The sequence below is a fragment of the Triticum urartu genome, chromosome 3 (assembly GCF_003073215.2).
Source record: "Triticum urartu cultivar G1812 chromosome 3, Tu2.1, whole genome shotgun sequence".
NCBI classification, from domain to species: Eukaryota; Viridiplantae; Streptophyta; class Magnoliopsida; order Poales; family Poaceae; genus Triticum; species Triticum urartu.
The window spans coordinates 734,587,160-734,604,799 of NC_053024.1; the positions used below are offsets into that span (position 1 = coordinate 734,587,160).

Below are 17,640 nucleotides of genomic sequence, written 5' to 3' on the forward strand. Positions count from 1 at the left end.
AAGAGATCTACCAATGTTCCAGTTTCAACAACCTTTACTCGCTATTCTGGGAAGTTTTTCTCCAATGTGGTGAAAAATGTAATCCCAAGCAGGGCTACTACAATTTGCAAGGCCCCTTGAAGGTTTAACTTTTTTTACAGTGCATTTATGTGCCATTTACAGTGTAAAAAAGATGTAATTTGCAAGGCCCCTTCACTCGCTATTTGAAGACTATGGTTGCAAGAAATGTAACTTTTTGACCAGTGCATTCCCAAGCTAGACTATACGGTAGATCACATGGTTCATGACTATAGTTTATTTCTGAGTGTTTTTACCTGAAACTAAACTACTGTTGCATTACAGAACATCTTCTGTATTATTTAGGGCCGCCGCCACGAAATGTAGTTTTCATGCAAAGCTATAGTATTTTTGAACCATGTCTTCAGGTTGTTTGCTGCTGGATACTAAACTACTGTTGTTTGTTTACAATGCATCTTCTGTGTTATTTACAGTGCAACAAGAACTGTAATTCTAATGCAAAACTACAGTAATTTTGAACCATAGTTTTCAAGTTGTTTGCTGCTCCATACTAAACTACTGTTGTGTTTTTATAGTGCATCTTCTTTATTATTTACAGAGCAATAAGAACTGTAATTATCCTGCAAGGCTATAGTAATTTTGAAACATAGCCTTTTAAGTTGTTTGCTGCTCCCAGTTTTACAGTGAGCTTACTGGGATTTTAATGTGTACTAGATGACCAGTTGCGCCCATGGCGCAAAAAGCGAGATCAAGCCCATGCACATGTGACTGATTTTGAACCAACTTCATGGATACTTATATCCCATTAATTACAATATAGATGATACCATGATAGACTAAAAGGAAGTAATAAGATAGCTTGATAATAGCATACATTGGTTTACCCGTTGTGCCGATGGTGCAAAGGGCGAGAGGGAACCAAGCAAGAGTGTTTAGATAATATTTAGATACGATGTTCAAACATAGTGTTATATATTCCATTGCATGGTACCAAGATGGCTAAAAACAAAGTCATGAGACCAACTCATGATAGAAAGCAAGCTGGATTACATAGCTCCATCTGCATTGGTATTTCCACACCAATTTAAAAAGATGTTTCATCTACTCTATATTATGAAGTACTGGAACTGAAAGGATAAGGTGACGCAGAGCACATTATATGGTCGAGAAAAGTAGTGCATGACCTAGGTCTTGAACCTGAGCTATATTATGAGATGATGGCAGTGGTTGCTCATGACGCTATCAAAGGGAGTGCACGATGATATGAGTTCTCCCGCCAATTCCTCAAAGACAAATGCATATGACACTCCTCCTTTCATATTTGCGATGTCAAAGAACTGAGTCCAGCTTCTTGTGATTGTATGATAAGCCGAGCAATGACGATGGCAGGTCTGTTTCCAGCTTTGATCAGCAAATTAGTATGCTCTTCATGCATGTGCCCCTTGAGATATTCTTGTGTGAAGTGAGTGGAAAAGTACTGCAATAGATATTAAGCATGGTTAAGATGCAACTATGAAGATTCATAAAAAGGAGAAAGGACAGGAACAGAATACCATTTGTTGACCACTTGTTGCGAACATCTTGTTCATGGTACAGACATAGTAGGAAGAGAAATTTTGTTTCCGTCTAGTATTAAGCTGTTCAGAGTGTCAACATGCTGTTTGTATAGTGTTACCTCATTCCCAAACAAGAAAATAGTAGCTCAGCTCATCTATGTACCCATGAATGCGGACATCTATTTAATTTGAAGGCTAATTTAATTATCATGCCTAAATGTGGTATAAATGGGGCGACACCGTTAGCTTCTTACCACGGATAATGCATTTTCCATCATCCAGAGTGATCCTCCTGCGTGCATATTCAGTTACTGGGCAATATGATGCCAAATCTACACAGAGAAAAAAAATGGCTATTACTTCATACCTCCTACACATCCAGAGGGATCCTCTTGTGTGCATATTCAGTTACTGTGTCACAAAATAACATGATGCCAAATGATAAGCATGTATGAGGAAAATTAAAATGTTCAATAAAGATTTCTCTAAAGGGCATATGATGCAAACTTTGAGAACAACAGGACTTCCAACTCGCTGGAACTGTAGTCGCACACATGAACATACTATGCTTCAAGTACTAGAAAGACAGTAGAACACATGGAAACAAACATGTGGATACCAATCGCTTATTCAGGCACAGAGTAAGAAGCCTATACGCAATAATGAACGGTGGTCTGATTAAAGAAGATCAGGTGTTGGGGAAAATATACCTTGTCGTCGCTGAAATTTCACTTGGAGGCATCTGTGGCGACTTGATGTGGCATGCATGAAATCTTCTTTGGTAATAGGCAAGTAAAAGTCACATTTTAGTTTTGAAGCAAGCAGACAAAGTCTGTGAATATATACTATAGTCCATGCAAAGCAGACAAGATCCACGTATTAGCAATTTATTAAAACAGGAAAAAAAATCAGCATATACATTTCCACGCATTAACATCTAACCAACTAAAAACCAGAGAGAGGAAATCGAAAACTTCTATTTTTAGGCCTGACAACATTGTCACCAAAGACTGGGAAGCATGGATTGCATGCGCCGATTAAAATTTACCAGGCAAAAAATAAGACATCATTTTCCATCAACACTTATATGCCAGTTAAAAAGCATGATCCATTATGGTCTTAGTAGTAAACAACTCGGATAGAAGCATAGGCTAATGTGAGGCAGTTACACATGCCGCAAAAGCATCCTAAAGACGGATGTTTTTCACACAAGCTATATTAGTAGAGAAACTATTGCTCAGCTTTGTAAATCGTAACCAGAAAAAGGAAAGAGAAGCCTATGAAAAATTGCACAGGAGCACATATTAACAGAAGGAATATCCGACTAAAATATAAAATCCTATAACTTAGTCCTAGAATCCTTTCGTACAAGGAGTGAAGAAATGTTTGTAGTCTCAAGAGCCTCGTCGGTACAAAATCTTTCAACTATTTTGTTACCCATGTCAATATCCATCAGTTCCAGCGGCTGCAATCAAGAGTCAAGAATAAATCAGATTGGTAATTAAACAAATGACAAATTTAAGCTCCAGTTAAGTCAAGCATATATAAAAAAACATGCCCCTGAACTTAATTTTCGTCATTTGGGGGATGTATAGCATGGAACTGCAGATATGCCAATGGGGAGTTCTAATTCAGAGCACCTCTGAATAAAGAGTGTGCAGTAAGAAATGATAGCAGTATTTATACTCAGGGTCGCCGGAGACATGCATCGAGGGAAATATGTGCATTGTACCACCATATTTCTTGGTTGACTCAACCAAGTCACATACTTTCTCCTGCTACCGACGTCTGTGTTACTACAAGGGGAAGAAAAAAGTTCAACTATTACCACTCCACTTTCAGTATATATACGGTGCCAACAACTTGGCATAGAACCTAATGTTTTCTGTGAGTTCATGGATCGGCCATTGGGAGAATATTACAGGGTGGAGGCATAAGGAGAATAATCAAATAGCAAGACTGTACAAGAAAATAAGCTGCAACTTGCAACTCATGAAATTCTGTTTAAATTTATAGGTCATATTAGATGCATAGGAAGTACAGGTAAATACAGAAGTTCAGCTTCAAGCCACTCATCAAATATGGGGGACCTCCCTTGCTATGCCCAGACCAACAAAAATTGAACTGTCGATACAACTGGACTGACAAAATGAACTATTGAAAGGGAAACCTACTATTTTTTTGCAGAACATTTTCAATTTGACAATGCAAAAAGTAGTAAACACCACAAGATGTGATTTTTTTCCCATTCCTCAATCGAGAGTAACGATCAACAACCAGCTCATGTTGCAAATATATTTCAATTGAACAAAGCAGGCTACATCCAGCAATAACTTGACCTAAGTTTCTACTTGTGACCTTTTATAGTGCTTGTTTATGCCATGAACAATAAGGAGTGGAAATTAATATATCCCGAACCAATATTTCGAAATTTGTAGAGACCAAGTAATTCATTAATCTAATGTTTCCTGGTGAGACACACCATTCATCCATAGCAGGTTAGGCAAGCAAGCTTAACTAACCTACTGCAATGGCCGCTGCTGCACCACGAGCGTCGGGGAAGACGTCCAGGGAAGAAGGCGGCAGCGCGAGAGGCCGTGGGGCCGGAGGGTCGAGGAGCAGGGGAGGCTGGAGATGCTGAACAGCGCGGACTCGAATGGGGCTCGAGGAAGGGAAGGATTGGTCCTTTGTGCGCTAGGTTTTCGGGACGCATTAGTGCCTTTCGTGCTGGACAAAATAACTTGCAAATCAAAATCTGTATAACTTTACTCCTGAGCCTGGCCAACATTAATTAGCATGGCCCCTTTTGCTCATATTTGTACATTTAGTCGGCAAACCTTTCCGAAATTGTATCTGAAAGAAACTGCTACTATCTTTTGCTTGTTCTCGCAAAGAATTAAATCCATAGTATGCCAAGAAGCTATGAAAAATTTGCAATTGCTTCAAAGAATATAATACATTGCAGAAATAAAATACTCTATCAGAGAGTTGGCAGGCGAGGTAGTGGGGACAGAGCAAGAACTAACTTTGAGAGGAGATGGGCAGACTCTTGCGTCGTGCCCTGGCTGACCCCTACGCTTACGCCATGCCTCATGTATCCATTCCTCATTCCTCTGTGCTGTGATAGAAATTCAGAATGGCAAATAAAAGTATTCTTAGATTGCAGCCTTCATTTCTTATCCTTTAGTAGGCACATTTGATTCTGAAGGAAGAAGATGGGAAATATGCATATAGCAAGGAATAGTAAAAAGGTGTTCTTTCAAGCTTGCATGGCTATTTGTTTTTTCTGTAAACATGCCAATCTACTGCCATCTCGCTGGCCTTAATTTCTTACCTTCTCATAGATGCAAATTTGATTTTGAGCAAGTAGAGAAGCAATATACGATAGCATACATCAAGAAATAGTAGATGAATGTTCTTTCTTTTCAGCCTTAATTCTTTTCAGCATATATACGACCATCGTTTTTTCCTGTAAATACACTGATGTACTACCATCTCACTGCAAATTATGTATTGTGCAAAGGAAAAATCATTTTACTTTTCAGCATATATATACGATCATACGGTAGTCACACATATAAGCAGCACCACAAAAACAAACACACAAACACGACACCTGGAAAAACCAGGAATAGAAAGGAATTAACACGATAATAAGCAGTAAACAATATAGGGTAGAAAAGTGCAGCGCTAAGGGAAGAAGGACAAGGACAAACCTAAAAAACTATCAAAGGGATGAAACAGTAATCTGAGAGGGTGAGGCGGCATGGTGCAGATTTGGTTTTCTGAAATAAAGCATTGGCAATTAACAAAAAAATCGTCACACAAGGCCAGATATATGAATGACAAACATATTAAAATCTCCTTAAAGATTGCAAGCCAGTAGTAATATAGGTAGGAACGATGTATTCCCCGTCACATTGAGGGAAGAAAGGGGAAACACATGGTCTGTGAGGAGATTAGGAGAACGAACAACTATAAGGACCAACGGATCTGACACGTACCTCAACTAGCTTGCCGGCGGCGCCGCCTCCATGACGAACCACGACGGCCTCCTCCATCTCCCCGGCAGCTCAAGCCCACCCTGACCAACCCGTTGCTTCTTGTCCTCGGCACCTATCTCCCCTGCTCCTTGCAACAATGTCGACATGGGAGAGAGAGAGGAGGATAGGTGGCAAGATCTGCGCCCGATCCAGAATCACGGCACGCGGCGCGTGATGCCGGCGACCTGCACCGGATCCGGCTGGGCCGAGAAGTGCCGCAGCCGCTGCTGTACCTCAAGCGCCGGGGAGAGAAGGCCGCGTCGGCCGCTGCGTGGAGCCGGCGGCTTGACGGTAGGGAAGGAGGGGATCAGGGGAGGGGAGAGCACGTGAGAGAAGGCAAGGGAGAGGAGATATTTTCACGGGTGGCCGATGGGTGCAAACGATGACTGTAAAAAAACACCCTGCCAACCCACGATCGATTCGCCCTGCTTTTCACCCGGACAGAAGCACGCACACACCGGCCGCTGCGAGGCTGGCCGCGCGCAAGGCTGGCCCATGTGTCAGTCGCTCTAGCCCGGTTACTTGGAGTACGGAAGAACGAGTGACCGGATGTTTACCACCACGATGAAAGGTACGACGTCGCTGGCCAGCGAGGCAAATCGAGTGTTTAGGATGAATTTGAAACGGGGATGGCGCTAAAATGACGGGTTGGGTAGCTGGATTTATATGTTCAATGTGTCACAGTAAATAGCTTTGATGCATTTATCTATCTCAGGTAACACTAATTTTCTAGTCTCTACTCATGTTGTTTTTCCCTTTTTACAGTTAGCTAAAGGCTTTGTACTATGCGGGTGTCACTGGGAATAGCTTGATGCATGTTTGTATGTTTTTCGGTCAAAAGGATTTCACATTCCAACAGAGAAATACCCATGGCTCTTCTTTTTGCTTGTTCTGTCAGATTTCTTACTGTTGAACCTTAGCAATGCTAGAGAGGATTTTTTGACAGAACTACTACTCATGTGATCTTTCAGCCCTTGTTCCTCTAGAGAACTTTTGAGTAGTGGTGGGATCTGACAAACAGAGCTCTCCTGTGACCACAGAGTGATGCTAGAGACACTTGTATGGATGATTTGCAGTGCTAATATCATTGTAACTTTTGCACATAAATTGACTGTAGCGGCCGGCGGCGGAGGTGGAAAATGAAGTCTAGATTTAGTTTGAACACGAGTCCATCAGGATCGCCCTGATCTGTACACGTAAACATACCTGGGGTTGAAACCGTACAGCGTCGCTGATCGCACGTTCCGCGCGGCGGCGCGCGATCTAGAAACTGCCAGCGATCCAGAAACGTGGCGGCGGCGCGGCGGCGCGGGATCCAGAAACTGCCAGCGATCCAGAAACGTGGCGGCGGCCCTGTCGAGTCGTTCCGCGGCGGCGGCGCTGTGGAGTGCGCAGATCTGATCGGCAGCGGGGTATGGGGATCGGCGGCGGGGTATGGGGTATGGGGATCGGCGTCAGGGCGATCCTGATCGGCGGCAGGGCGCTGTTTATTTGGGTACGTGTGTGAGTGGGGTTCGGTGGGTGGGCGTGGGGTGGGGGTAATTTGATGGGACAAAACCGGTTGAAAATAAACCGGTTGAAATTAAACCGGTTGAAAGTGGGGGGACTATTCAACCAATTGGTCCATTAGAAGTAGAGATATGCCCGTTTGTTTCCTATATTTTTTTTTGTAAAATAGTAAAATTTCGTGCCCAGAAATTACTAATAATCTATTCATGCATGAAACAACATTGTGGATCCATGCATAGTCAAATCAGAGGACGATGGATCTCTTGCGTATTACTTCCTTCCGGTCTCGATTTGATTTTCTTTGTTCTTGCTTTGGTGTTCTTGTTTTGTTTGCAAGAATGTGTGATGTATTTGTATTCAGAAGAAGAAACGCCAAGAGAAGGCGAAAAACATACAAATGCAGCCACTAATTACATAATGACTAAGCAAAAATACAGGGGCAAGACTGAATCAAAGAACACGATGCAGCATGGTCATGGATGCTCAATTCATTACAGACCTTGAGATAATCCACGACATGTCTCATAAACATGTCATCAACACAATGAACATAGAATCCCAAAGGTAATAACAACCAGTTTTCATAAACAAGCACAATTCCCATCGAAAAACTCAATACAATCATGACGCCCTTTAATTATCTGGAAATAAATGCAATACCAACCTACGTAACATTGTTTCCCATGGATACAAGCGCAGGCACAGCTTACATAAGAGAAAACAAAATCATCCATTATTGCATCAGCTTACAAAAATGAAACAAAAGCATCCATTATTATGAGCTCAACATATGCATGCGTGCGCAGGTACCACTATATTCTCCTAGAGATTAGGCTTGAGCAGGGAGTAGTAACTGTCTTGGACTCTAGGCGAAAAGATCCCCAGGAGTATGCGGACATGACTGAAATCCTCCAGAAGTAAGTTAAATCGATCATTATCCACCATATCAGCAACTTTGTTCATTTCCTGATATCAAGTAATTGTTTTCTTTGTCCGGCAGGGTTTGAAGAAAATTCACCAGAAAAGCTCCGGGACTGCCGAAGGAGCTGCAATTTAGACACCCGAAAGTAAGTACTATAGTAGCATGTTCCACGCATCTCCTAGTGATTCAAGCGCTAGTTTCATCAATACCATTTGGCATTCTTGCTTATCAGTTTGATTGACCTCTATTTCTTGTAAAGTGGTTGTGGCAGGAACAAGGTAATAATTTCTGTGGATACTACGTCTGCGAGTCCATCCGCCACACGACCTGTGAGCGGGGCGCGTACTCTGACGAACAATATGAAGTGCGTAAATAACAATATTCACAATTTTATTTTATTACCATCATTTGTGTTGAGTTTCATTCATTCATATATATATATATATATGTATTGACCCCCTTCTTCAAATTAGATGTTCCGGATGCGGGATGAACTCCTAGCACCAAATCGCATGCGAGCTATTCAAAGGAATTGGCGGCATTCTTTCTTGACCACGTGATCGCTGAAGACGGAGAATATTATGTGGACCATGCGTCCATAATGTAGGAGATTATATTTGTAAGAGATAATTATTGTATATATGTAGCCGGTAGTGTCGGACGATAGATATACGAGAACTTGTTGTTCGACCAATCTCTCGGAGAAGGAGAGGTGGTCGATATCACTTCTCTCTGTATGCATATATGTTCATAACGATCTTCTGTTTCCTTCGTTTGCTTACTAGCTAGCTAGCGTGTCTAGTCCTCTCTATACGTATGTATAGTACGTAGCGTCGACCAAGCACGGACATAAGAGAGGACACTTCTCTCTATTAATTAGCTATCTAACACATATATGAAATACCTAAATTAACCCCCCAAAACCCCCAACCCCCCCCTTCAAAAAAAAACAAAAAACCCAGCCACAGAAATGCTGACGCGTGGAGGCCTATTGGTCCCGGTTGGTGCCACGAACCGGGACCAAAGGCCCTCCTGCCTGGGCTCAGCGTGCAGGCCACGTGGAGGCCCATCTATCCCGGTTCTGGTTAGAACCGGGACTAAAGGGTCAGGGCATTAGTAACGACCCTTTAGTCCTGGTTCAGGAACCGGGACAAAAGGCCCTTACGAACCGGGACAAAAGGCCCGTTTTCTACTAGTGCCAGTTTTCATAAACAAGCACAATTCCCATCGGAAAACTCAATACAATCACGACGCCCTTTAATTATCTGGAAATAAATTGACTTACAATACCAACCTACGTAACATTGTTTCCCATGGATACAAGCGCAGACACAACTTACATAAGAGAAAACAAAATCATCCATTTTTGCATCAGCTTACAAAAATGAAACAAAAGCATCCATTATTATGAGCTTAACATATGCATCTAGCGTGGAATGCTAGCAGATGCCATGTACTCTACCTCCAAGCTATAACAGCCTCCTGACTGCACTCCGGCTCTCTCGCCCAATCCCGCCGCAGAAGATTGGCAAGCAGCTCTACTCCTTCGATTTAATGACCTTGGTTGCATATGTTCTTCATTCCTTAGATCTGCCTGAGATGCGTTCATCTGTTTTGTCCGTAGAGTCCGTAGTTCCGTCTCCACCTGTTTCATGGTGGGTCTTTCTTCGCCACACAGTCTTAAGCACCGCTCTGCAAGAGAGGCGACACCATTGATCACTTCCTCAGTTGCCTCCTCCAAGACTTGGGAACTAACAATACCCGTGATTCTCCCCTCACTGAACTTCTGGAGAAAATAGCTTGACAAGCCCTTGATGGTGCCTGATTCACTTGTAAAAACAGGCTTCTTTCTGAGAAGCAACTCCATTAGTACCACACCAAAACTGTACACGTCGCTCTTCCCGTTCAGCTGCCTGGTATGGAAATACTCTGGATCTAAGTACCCAAATGTACCTTGCACATTTGTGACAATGTGTGTTTGATCAATCGGAACCAGTCTGGATGCACCAAAATCTGACACTTTAGTTGTGTAGTTCCCATCCAAGAGTATATTTGAAGATTTCACATCACGATGGAAGATTGATATTGAAGCTGCAGAGTGGAGATAAGATAGAGCTCCTGCTGTTTCCAGGGCAATCCTTAAGTAATCAACCCAAGACAAAGAAAAGACATCAATTGAATCGGCATGAAGAACCTGAGATAGTGAGCCATTAGATAGTCATACACTAATAGTGGAACCTCCGTTTCAAGACAACATCCGAAGAGCTTAACAATATTTCTGTGATTTATCTGGGACAATACTACGACTTCATTGATGAATTGGTTGATCTCACACTCCTCAATGACCTTAGACTTTTTTATTGCAACGACACGCTGATCAGATAATATGCCTTTGTAAACCATACCATAACCCCCATGGCCGATGATACGTGTAGAATCAAATTTATTTGTTGCCTTCTCCAGTGCTTCTAACGAGAAAATCTTTGTATTCTCATTTGCACTTTCATCCGATGATATTAGTGTTTCTAGGAGAAGACCTTGGTTCTTCCGGAAATAGTTCTTCCGTAGATTCTTTTGAACATTTCTTCTCCACCTACGAGTGATAAGTACTGCACTGAAGCTCAGAAGTAGAATGCCGAAGCCACAGGACAGCCCAATAGTTATACCTGTAGGCATTAAGCTCTTTTAAGTTTCTGTTCTATCTTGTTTATAAAAAATGTAACAATAATAGTCTTACCTAAGAGCAGAGGTTGTTGCCTCTTAGTACACTGCATTTTTAGTGGATCATACTCAGTCTTGCGAGGACATTCAGTACAACTAAAACTTCCTTTGGTATTATGACAGATCCCTTTACATTTGTTCGGTTGTAAGCATTCATTGATATCTCAAATTAACAAAATTCTAATAAGGCGCGTCGATAAATCTATGACATGGAAACCGGAAGACTGTACAGCATTTAGTTAATATCAAAGGTAAGTCAGTCAATTAAATTAAACCTACACGAATGACAAAACAAACTAGAATTAGGAAAATAATATCACTGTCTAATAATAATAAGCAACTTTTTGAAATAGCACATGTTTTTATACATCTGTAAAACTATCTCTGAGGCAGTTAACAGATAGCTAGTAGTACATTTCTAAGCCTACAAAGGGGGCACGAGCAATGCCCAACCTCTTGTCCCAGTCCTGGTCTCTAGGATCAAGGACGAGGCCGAGCAATGGGCACGAGCTGGTGCTCGTGGCTTGCGGGTCATCCTACCCACCACCTGGGATGTACACTAGTTTCTACTGCTCCGGCATGAACTTTGCCTCTTAGGAGGATTGTAAATAACTTTCTATCTTTCCAATGCAATGAAACGCAAGCCCTTTGCGTTTTCCCGAAAAAAATCCTACATAGGGGGCGATACCTTGACAACCGGTTTGGATGTATGGATTTCCTTGGAAGCCATCTGAGCATTTGCAACGGTAACCAACATAGACTCTATCAACAGAATCAAGGTCTTTAACACTTACTTCCACGCACTCGCTATTGATACTCATGCAAGCATATCTAGAGCTATTCTGTTGGGCCTCTAAACAACTTAGATTAGCAGCAACCCATTGCGCAGAGGAGAATGACCCAGGAATAGGAAAAACAAAATTTTCAGTCAAGCTGTATATCCCTTGTTGGTCAAGACTGGTGACATTAACGGTCCCTTCGTCAATATTTATGCTGATGACCTGTTTCGCCTCCAACAAGATCAGGGCAGCTGATGACGTAGTATTTGTGCAGTTGAGGTGAAAATCTTCACTTGCAAAGCAACCCTCTTCTAAGCCAAATGGGAATTGCACAGTAGCGTTACCACACCAACGGGTGCAATCAGCCCTGCTCGGAATTGGATTATACCCTAGTTTAATCAGTCAAAAGTTAGCATGTACTATCAATGCACAAAATTCTTAATAGTTGTATGTTTGGTCGCCAGATTAGGAAAAGAGGATTTACCTCTGTTGTCGAGCTTGGAGCAACCATCTGGAAAGTAGGGGTTGCCTGTATAGCCAATGCTGCACATGCAGTTGTAGCCATGGCTTCCGTCAAAGCACTCAGCATGCTCACTGATACATGCATAGTCTGCCCTGTTTTTCTTGGCAGCAACACAGTTGGATTGGTCGACTATCTGCCACCATAGCAGAAGGCCACTCGGCCCATCACTAGCTATGTTGATTCTATCCCACAGCTTAGAGGTGTGGTTAGAGAGTGCATCAATGTTGCTTTTGCTGTGGTTGTTGACAAGTTTGAGGTGAAAACTAGTGTTACCCTCCATATAAAGATGACAGCATCCGGAAGTACTTTCACAGTTGTGCATAGCCACCATCTCTGGAATTCCTGGATCCAGGCACACAGTGCTGCATATCAACCTCGTGACATCATCTTCGATAGAGTATATCCCGAGGTCACAGCCCGTAATGTTTAGAATAATGGTCTCACGTGAGAAGGATTTCCCAGGCAGTTTCAAAGACAAGTTGTAGACACTGACACCAGGTTGCATAGGGATGGTATGCGAGAAGGAGGCTGCGATGGAGTTACTACCCCAAAAAGATTCTTCAAAGCCAATCACCTGGGTGATGCCATCACGCAAATAGAGTCTAGGGGGATGCGTGGTGTCGTTGCAGGTGAGGTTGAAGTCGGCCCCCCGGGAACACCTGGATCCGATGCCGAAGGGGTAGCCGATGCTCACATTGCCACAACTCTTTGGGCAACCGTGGAGCGTGCCATGTGAATGCTCCCAGTCTCCTGTAGGGTTGTAACTTGTTACACCTCTAGATGCTAACGCAACTAGCTTTCCTAGTGACTCGAGTGCCAACAAAGGGAGTAGTACATAGATCATTGGCAAAATGCTCATGATCCACACCCCTTTTCACAGCTCCCAATTGCACTTGAGATTCTGTTCAGACATCAGCGCATGTATTTGAGGATTTCACAGTGTTGTGAAGTGAATGGCTCAGGGGGGCCTTCTCTTATATGGCTTGCTAGTGGAAACATATGGTGACACTTGTCCCAACTAACAAGACATGGTGGAGAACGAGAATGGAACTCCCTCCGTTTTTAAATATAAGACCTTTTAGAGATTTCAATACGCACTACCTATGCATGTATATACACATTTTAGAGTGCAGATTCATTAATTTTGCTTCATATGTAGTCTATATTGAAATCTTTAAAAGGTCGTATATTTAGAAACGGAGGGAGTACGCACCAGGACTCTAGAAGACGTTGACGCGCTTGATTTGGCCACACTCCACTACTTACTTGTGGAAGTTTACGTGGTTGACTTGGCCACATTCCAATACTTGTTGTTGGTCGCATAAAATGGACGTCGCAAGTCAGTCTGAGTTGGCTTGACCACAGAGTGCGCAATCAGTGTGAGACGATTAGTATTCATTTTAAGAAAAAAAAACATAGAACTAACATTAAGCAAATAAATTGATCTGAATTGTTCATTGCGAACTGCCTCTTCCTTCTTGGGGGGCAGAGTGATTGTCCCAAAGTTAAGTTTAAAAAGCTGAAGCTGGCCATTAAGCAGATCCTGAAACATGGGCATAAGATCCCCCTTAATGATCTTCCAACACTTGTGATAGATTCTATCGAAAATCCATCCGGCCCATGTGCATTATTATGTTTCATTTGCGCGATAGCCTCAAAATTAGCCTCTCTTTTTCTGTAAGCACCTCATTCTCATCCGCCCCATGTTGTGGGGTATCCCCCACCCTTCCTTCATACTAGTTGTTGGGGCGCCACCTAGTGGCGCCTCTTGAGGCGTTATTGTACGCACTAACCAAGCTTCCGTAGCTTTTAAAGCGCTGACAGTGTAGACAAGCGACAATGGTTAAAAATATATCATAACTTTACTGATAGCTGCAAACAATAGCACTAATCAAACACTTTTTGGTCTCTTTTAAATCACATCCATACACCTCTTATAAAAAGACCAACACATTATTCATTCATGTGAGACTATTATTCTCTCTCTAGGTACCAACACATATATAATGGAACATTTAGACCATATCTCAGTACCAGACCTGATGTATCCTCTCTCTGGGTACTTGCCTATGTCCAATTGACTCTTATTGGCTGGCCAAACCAGGTTATCCAGTGCTACAAGAAACATTAATGTGAAACATGGGGCAACTGCATTTATATCTGTTCATATACATAACTAATATAGAAAGAAAACACTTACTACCATTGAGTATAGTCCGTCACCTGACCACCGTCCTAGTCTAGGTGTCTTGCACAACCTGTTACACATCACGCCCCTTCGAGCATCTTCCCATCCCAAATTGCCAAGTCGACCAAACTCTGTTTTAGTGCTTATGTGCCAAACAAGAATTCTTCAGTGGCTTAATAGGTCTGTTAATTGTGTAACATCAGGGTATCCCTAAATTTTGTAATTACGAGAGACAGGTTTGTAACTCGCAAAAAAAGGAGACAGGTTTGTAATTCAAGCGAATGTATGAGAAAGTGTCTTTTTCTGTACAAACATTATTAAATCTATAGTCTGGAAGAAGAATTCTTCTGTGGCTTAATGTAGCAGAACAAACATATGGGTATGTTAATTGTGTAACGTTAGGACGTCCCTAAATTTAATGTTAGGACGTCCCTAAATTCAATATTACAGGAAACACGCCTGTAAATCAAGTTAATGTATGAGAAAGTGTTTTTTTCTTATGTACAATTCAATTTCACAGTACCATAAAAGAAAAATTATTTGAATCATAATATAGGACTAAAATGAATTAAACCTGTCCTGCAGCAGGGCACAAAGTCATGACTATAACCCAATGCTACCAAAAAAATTTAACAAGTCCATGTCTTCTTGAACGTAAAGTAAAAAAGAAGTAGACATACCTTGTTGCTTAAGAGGACCCAGGATTTGCAGGCGAAGTGCACGATGCCGCAAGGCAGCCCACTGCCATCGACGAGGAAGAACTTACGGTGGTTCTGGATGGCCACCACGACAGTGCCCGGCTCGCCGAAGCCGGCATCCACCATGAACTCGGCAGTGTACACCACATGCCCCCCCTTGGTGCCCCGCTTCTGGCACCAGCCCTTGATCGACGCATTGCCGCTCTGTACTGCCTTCTTCGCGTTCGTGGCTGGCAATCTTGCATGGGGAAGTGATAGCACAAGCAATTTTAGTATACATGGATTTTTTTTGTCACAAGTGATAGGTACAGCGGAAGCTATATGGAGTACATAGATAGAAATAAAAAGTTCCATTGTAACATAAAAGAAGCACAATAGACATCCTCTCATCATTATTTCTACCACATAGTATGTGTAGATGATACATGCTTACACTGCAATTTAAGATTTGATATTCATCTCACATTATATCAAGAAACAACTTACATCAATGTTCCAGCTCCATCAAGATCTCCATGGATTGAAGCCTACTTTTAAACTTCTTTGTAAGACCTGCATTGAGCAAAGAAACATTTGAAACCAAACATGCTTCAGTGTTTGCGAACTAAATCTATTTTAGTTATATACAATCCCAATTGTTCACCGTGGATTTAATCTCCAAAAGAACAGCAAACTGGAAACAAAGAGAATAATCCAGTATTCTCGATAGTTCATGCATATGAAAGAAACAATACATCAACAAATGTAGTGCTTATTTGGTCTTTTTGCATAATAATAATAAGGTAGTTCTCAGGGTTCTAGTTCTGTTGATGAAACCTGAATATTATTGTATCGATGTGCATGTAATCTATTTGGTAAATGATCATACAAGCATGGTCCATTTTAACCCTCACGTTACTGCACCACTTCATTCGATCAAGCATGTAAGCAAGGCACTCATTCACTAGCAACCAAATCTTGTTCTACTTTTATGCTATCAGGAAAAGAAGCTTAGGTGCATGTGATCTGTTCTACCTAGAATCAAAAGCATATACTAACATATACTAAAAGGTAGTGTCCTAAGATGAAAAAATTGCTAGCAGGTATGCGGTAGTGTAACTAGCATCCATCCACGTAGAGGTATTGCATCAGTTACAACCTGTTATGGCCAAATGGCCTAATCTGAACATATGTGACTGCAGTACATCTATTTGCTTGATTCCCAGCGGACTATGGCACATTTTTTACAGAGCAACACCACAGCAGTTTTAAACTTCAGGGGGTGCTTACTGTATTTTCAGACATAGGCATGCATCTTGCAAGAATCAACAAACGCATGTATATGCTAGAAGGTAGTGTACCAAGGGAAAATAAATAATCCCTTACTAAATTAAACTTATGCGGGTAGCCATAAATATCTATAGAATCACTCTTGAATATATACAATGGATTTACTTTCAGTTTTTAGTTGTCATACTCAAAGGTTCTAAACCTGACTTATCTTCTACAAAAACATTTACCTATTATGATCCACTGCTGCAAATATAAATACTCCTCTGTTTGTGTAATACTAAAAACAAAAATTAGAGCTTATGCATAAGAAGCCAAAAATAAAAGCATGGTGATTACCATAGCTGAAAAAGCACTTTGGCGGTCAGAACGATACAAAATGGTTGCCATAAAAGTAAGCAGTTAAGAACTAATCTTAGAATTGACATTGCCATATACTTCGACATCCCTATGTAGTCCGTATTGAAATATCTAAAAAGGCTTATATTTATTTTATTTTGTTTGTCACTAAGTCGAACTGAAGAGGAGAAATCTCGTATATTACACATTTCTTCACCAAAGCGTTCTAACAAGCAATGCAAGCAGAGGTAGTTGATCTCCTTACACTAAAAGTTCAACAAATCAATTTGTAAACAAAAAAGCTGAGATAAAGTTACAAATAATATGGTACAAACTGTTCTTAATTAACACAAGAATAGAAAAAAAAGGGATATCCTCATGAACAGCAGCAGAAGGGAAAGCCTAAAATGTTTTCTCCAAACTAATGACCCAAAGTAATGAAGTAACCACTAAAATTCTTCTTGCACAACTGAATTGTCATATCTTTTAACCGCAAAAAGAAAAATGACAGTACAGACCATATCTTGACTACAGTATGCTATCAAATATGGCTAGGACCATACATAACTACCAAAATTAAATCTTGGGAGTGGTCACTGTCAAGATATTTGTTGCACAACACAGAACTGATTTTAATCTCATTGCTTGAGGCAAAAAATTGATGGTATATATGAAATATCAAGACTATATATATAGCTGACTTATCTAGAAACCAGTATGTACAGAACCTGTCATATATAAAATATTCAGGACAAAAATAATAGCTATTGATCTCAAAACTTAATCGGCAAACACAAACTCGGTAATGCTAGCTAGTACCTTTGAAATGCAGAGAAGGGTATTCAAGATGGAATGAGATTCATCATCAGATGGATCTATAAATGCATCATGGATGACCAACCTCGTTTTTCTTGTTTAATGAAAAGGAACTTCAGAAAATGAAACTGCATGGGCACTTGTTCAGTTTAGTGCATGACATAAGTCACAATCCATTCAACAAAAGCCAATCAGAGGTAGTACACGTTATCTATCTATCCTAGTTTTACTCACACACTAAATCTAACTAACTATCCCC

The 17,640-nt window shown here is 41.3% G+C and overlaps 1 protein-coding gene and 1 pseudogene across 15 annotated transcripts; both read right to left on the reverse strand.

Moving 5' to 3' along the window:
* Positions 1–931: 931 nt before the first annotated feature.
* On the reverse strand, positions 932–6,034 carry LOC125546303. 15 transcript variants are annotated; one of them, XR_007300566.1, is made up of 6 exons: positions 5,579–6,016; positions 5,291–5,359; positions 4,601–4,692; positions 2,285–3,039; positions 1,829–1,906; positions 932–1,495 (listed from the first exon to the last, which is right to left on the reverse strand). XR_007300566.1 is itself a non-coding variant. In XM_048710525.1 (4 exons), exons 1-3 carry the CDS (start codon positions 5,633–5,635, stop codon positions 4,097–4,099), a joined length of 354 nt encoding a protein of 117 aa, XP_048566482.1. In that variant the 5' UTR covers positions 5,636–6,032; the 3' UTR covers positions 3,046–3,370. The 15 variants fall into 15 exon arrangements, 3 of the variants coding, with proteins under 3 accessions (XP_048566483.1, XP_048566482.1, XP_048566481.1); XR_007300573.1 differs by adding an exon at positions 4,097–4,301 and having other exon boundaries at positions 932–3,039; positions 4,601–4,687; positions 5,579–6,034; XR_007300568.1 differs by adding an exon at positions 4,097–4,301 and having other exon boundaries at positions 932–3,039; positions 5,579–6,032.
* A 3,440-nt stretch (positions 6,035–9,474) lies between these two features.
* Positions 9,475–12,437, reverse strand: LOC125549527 (annotated as a pseudogene).
* Positions 12,438–17,640: the final 5,203 nt, after the last annotated feature.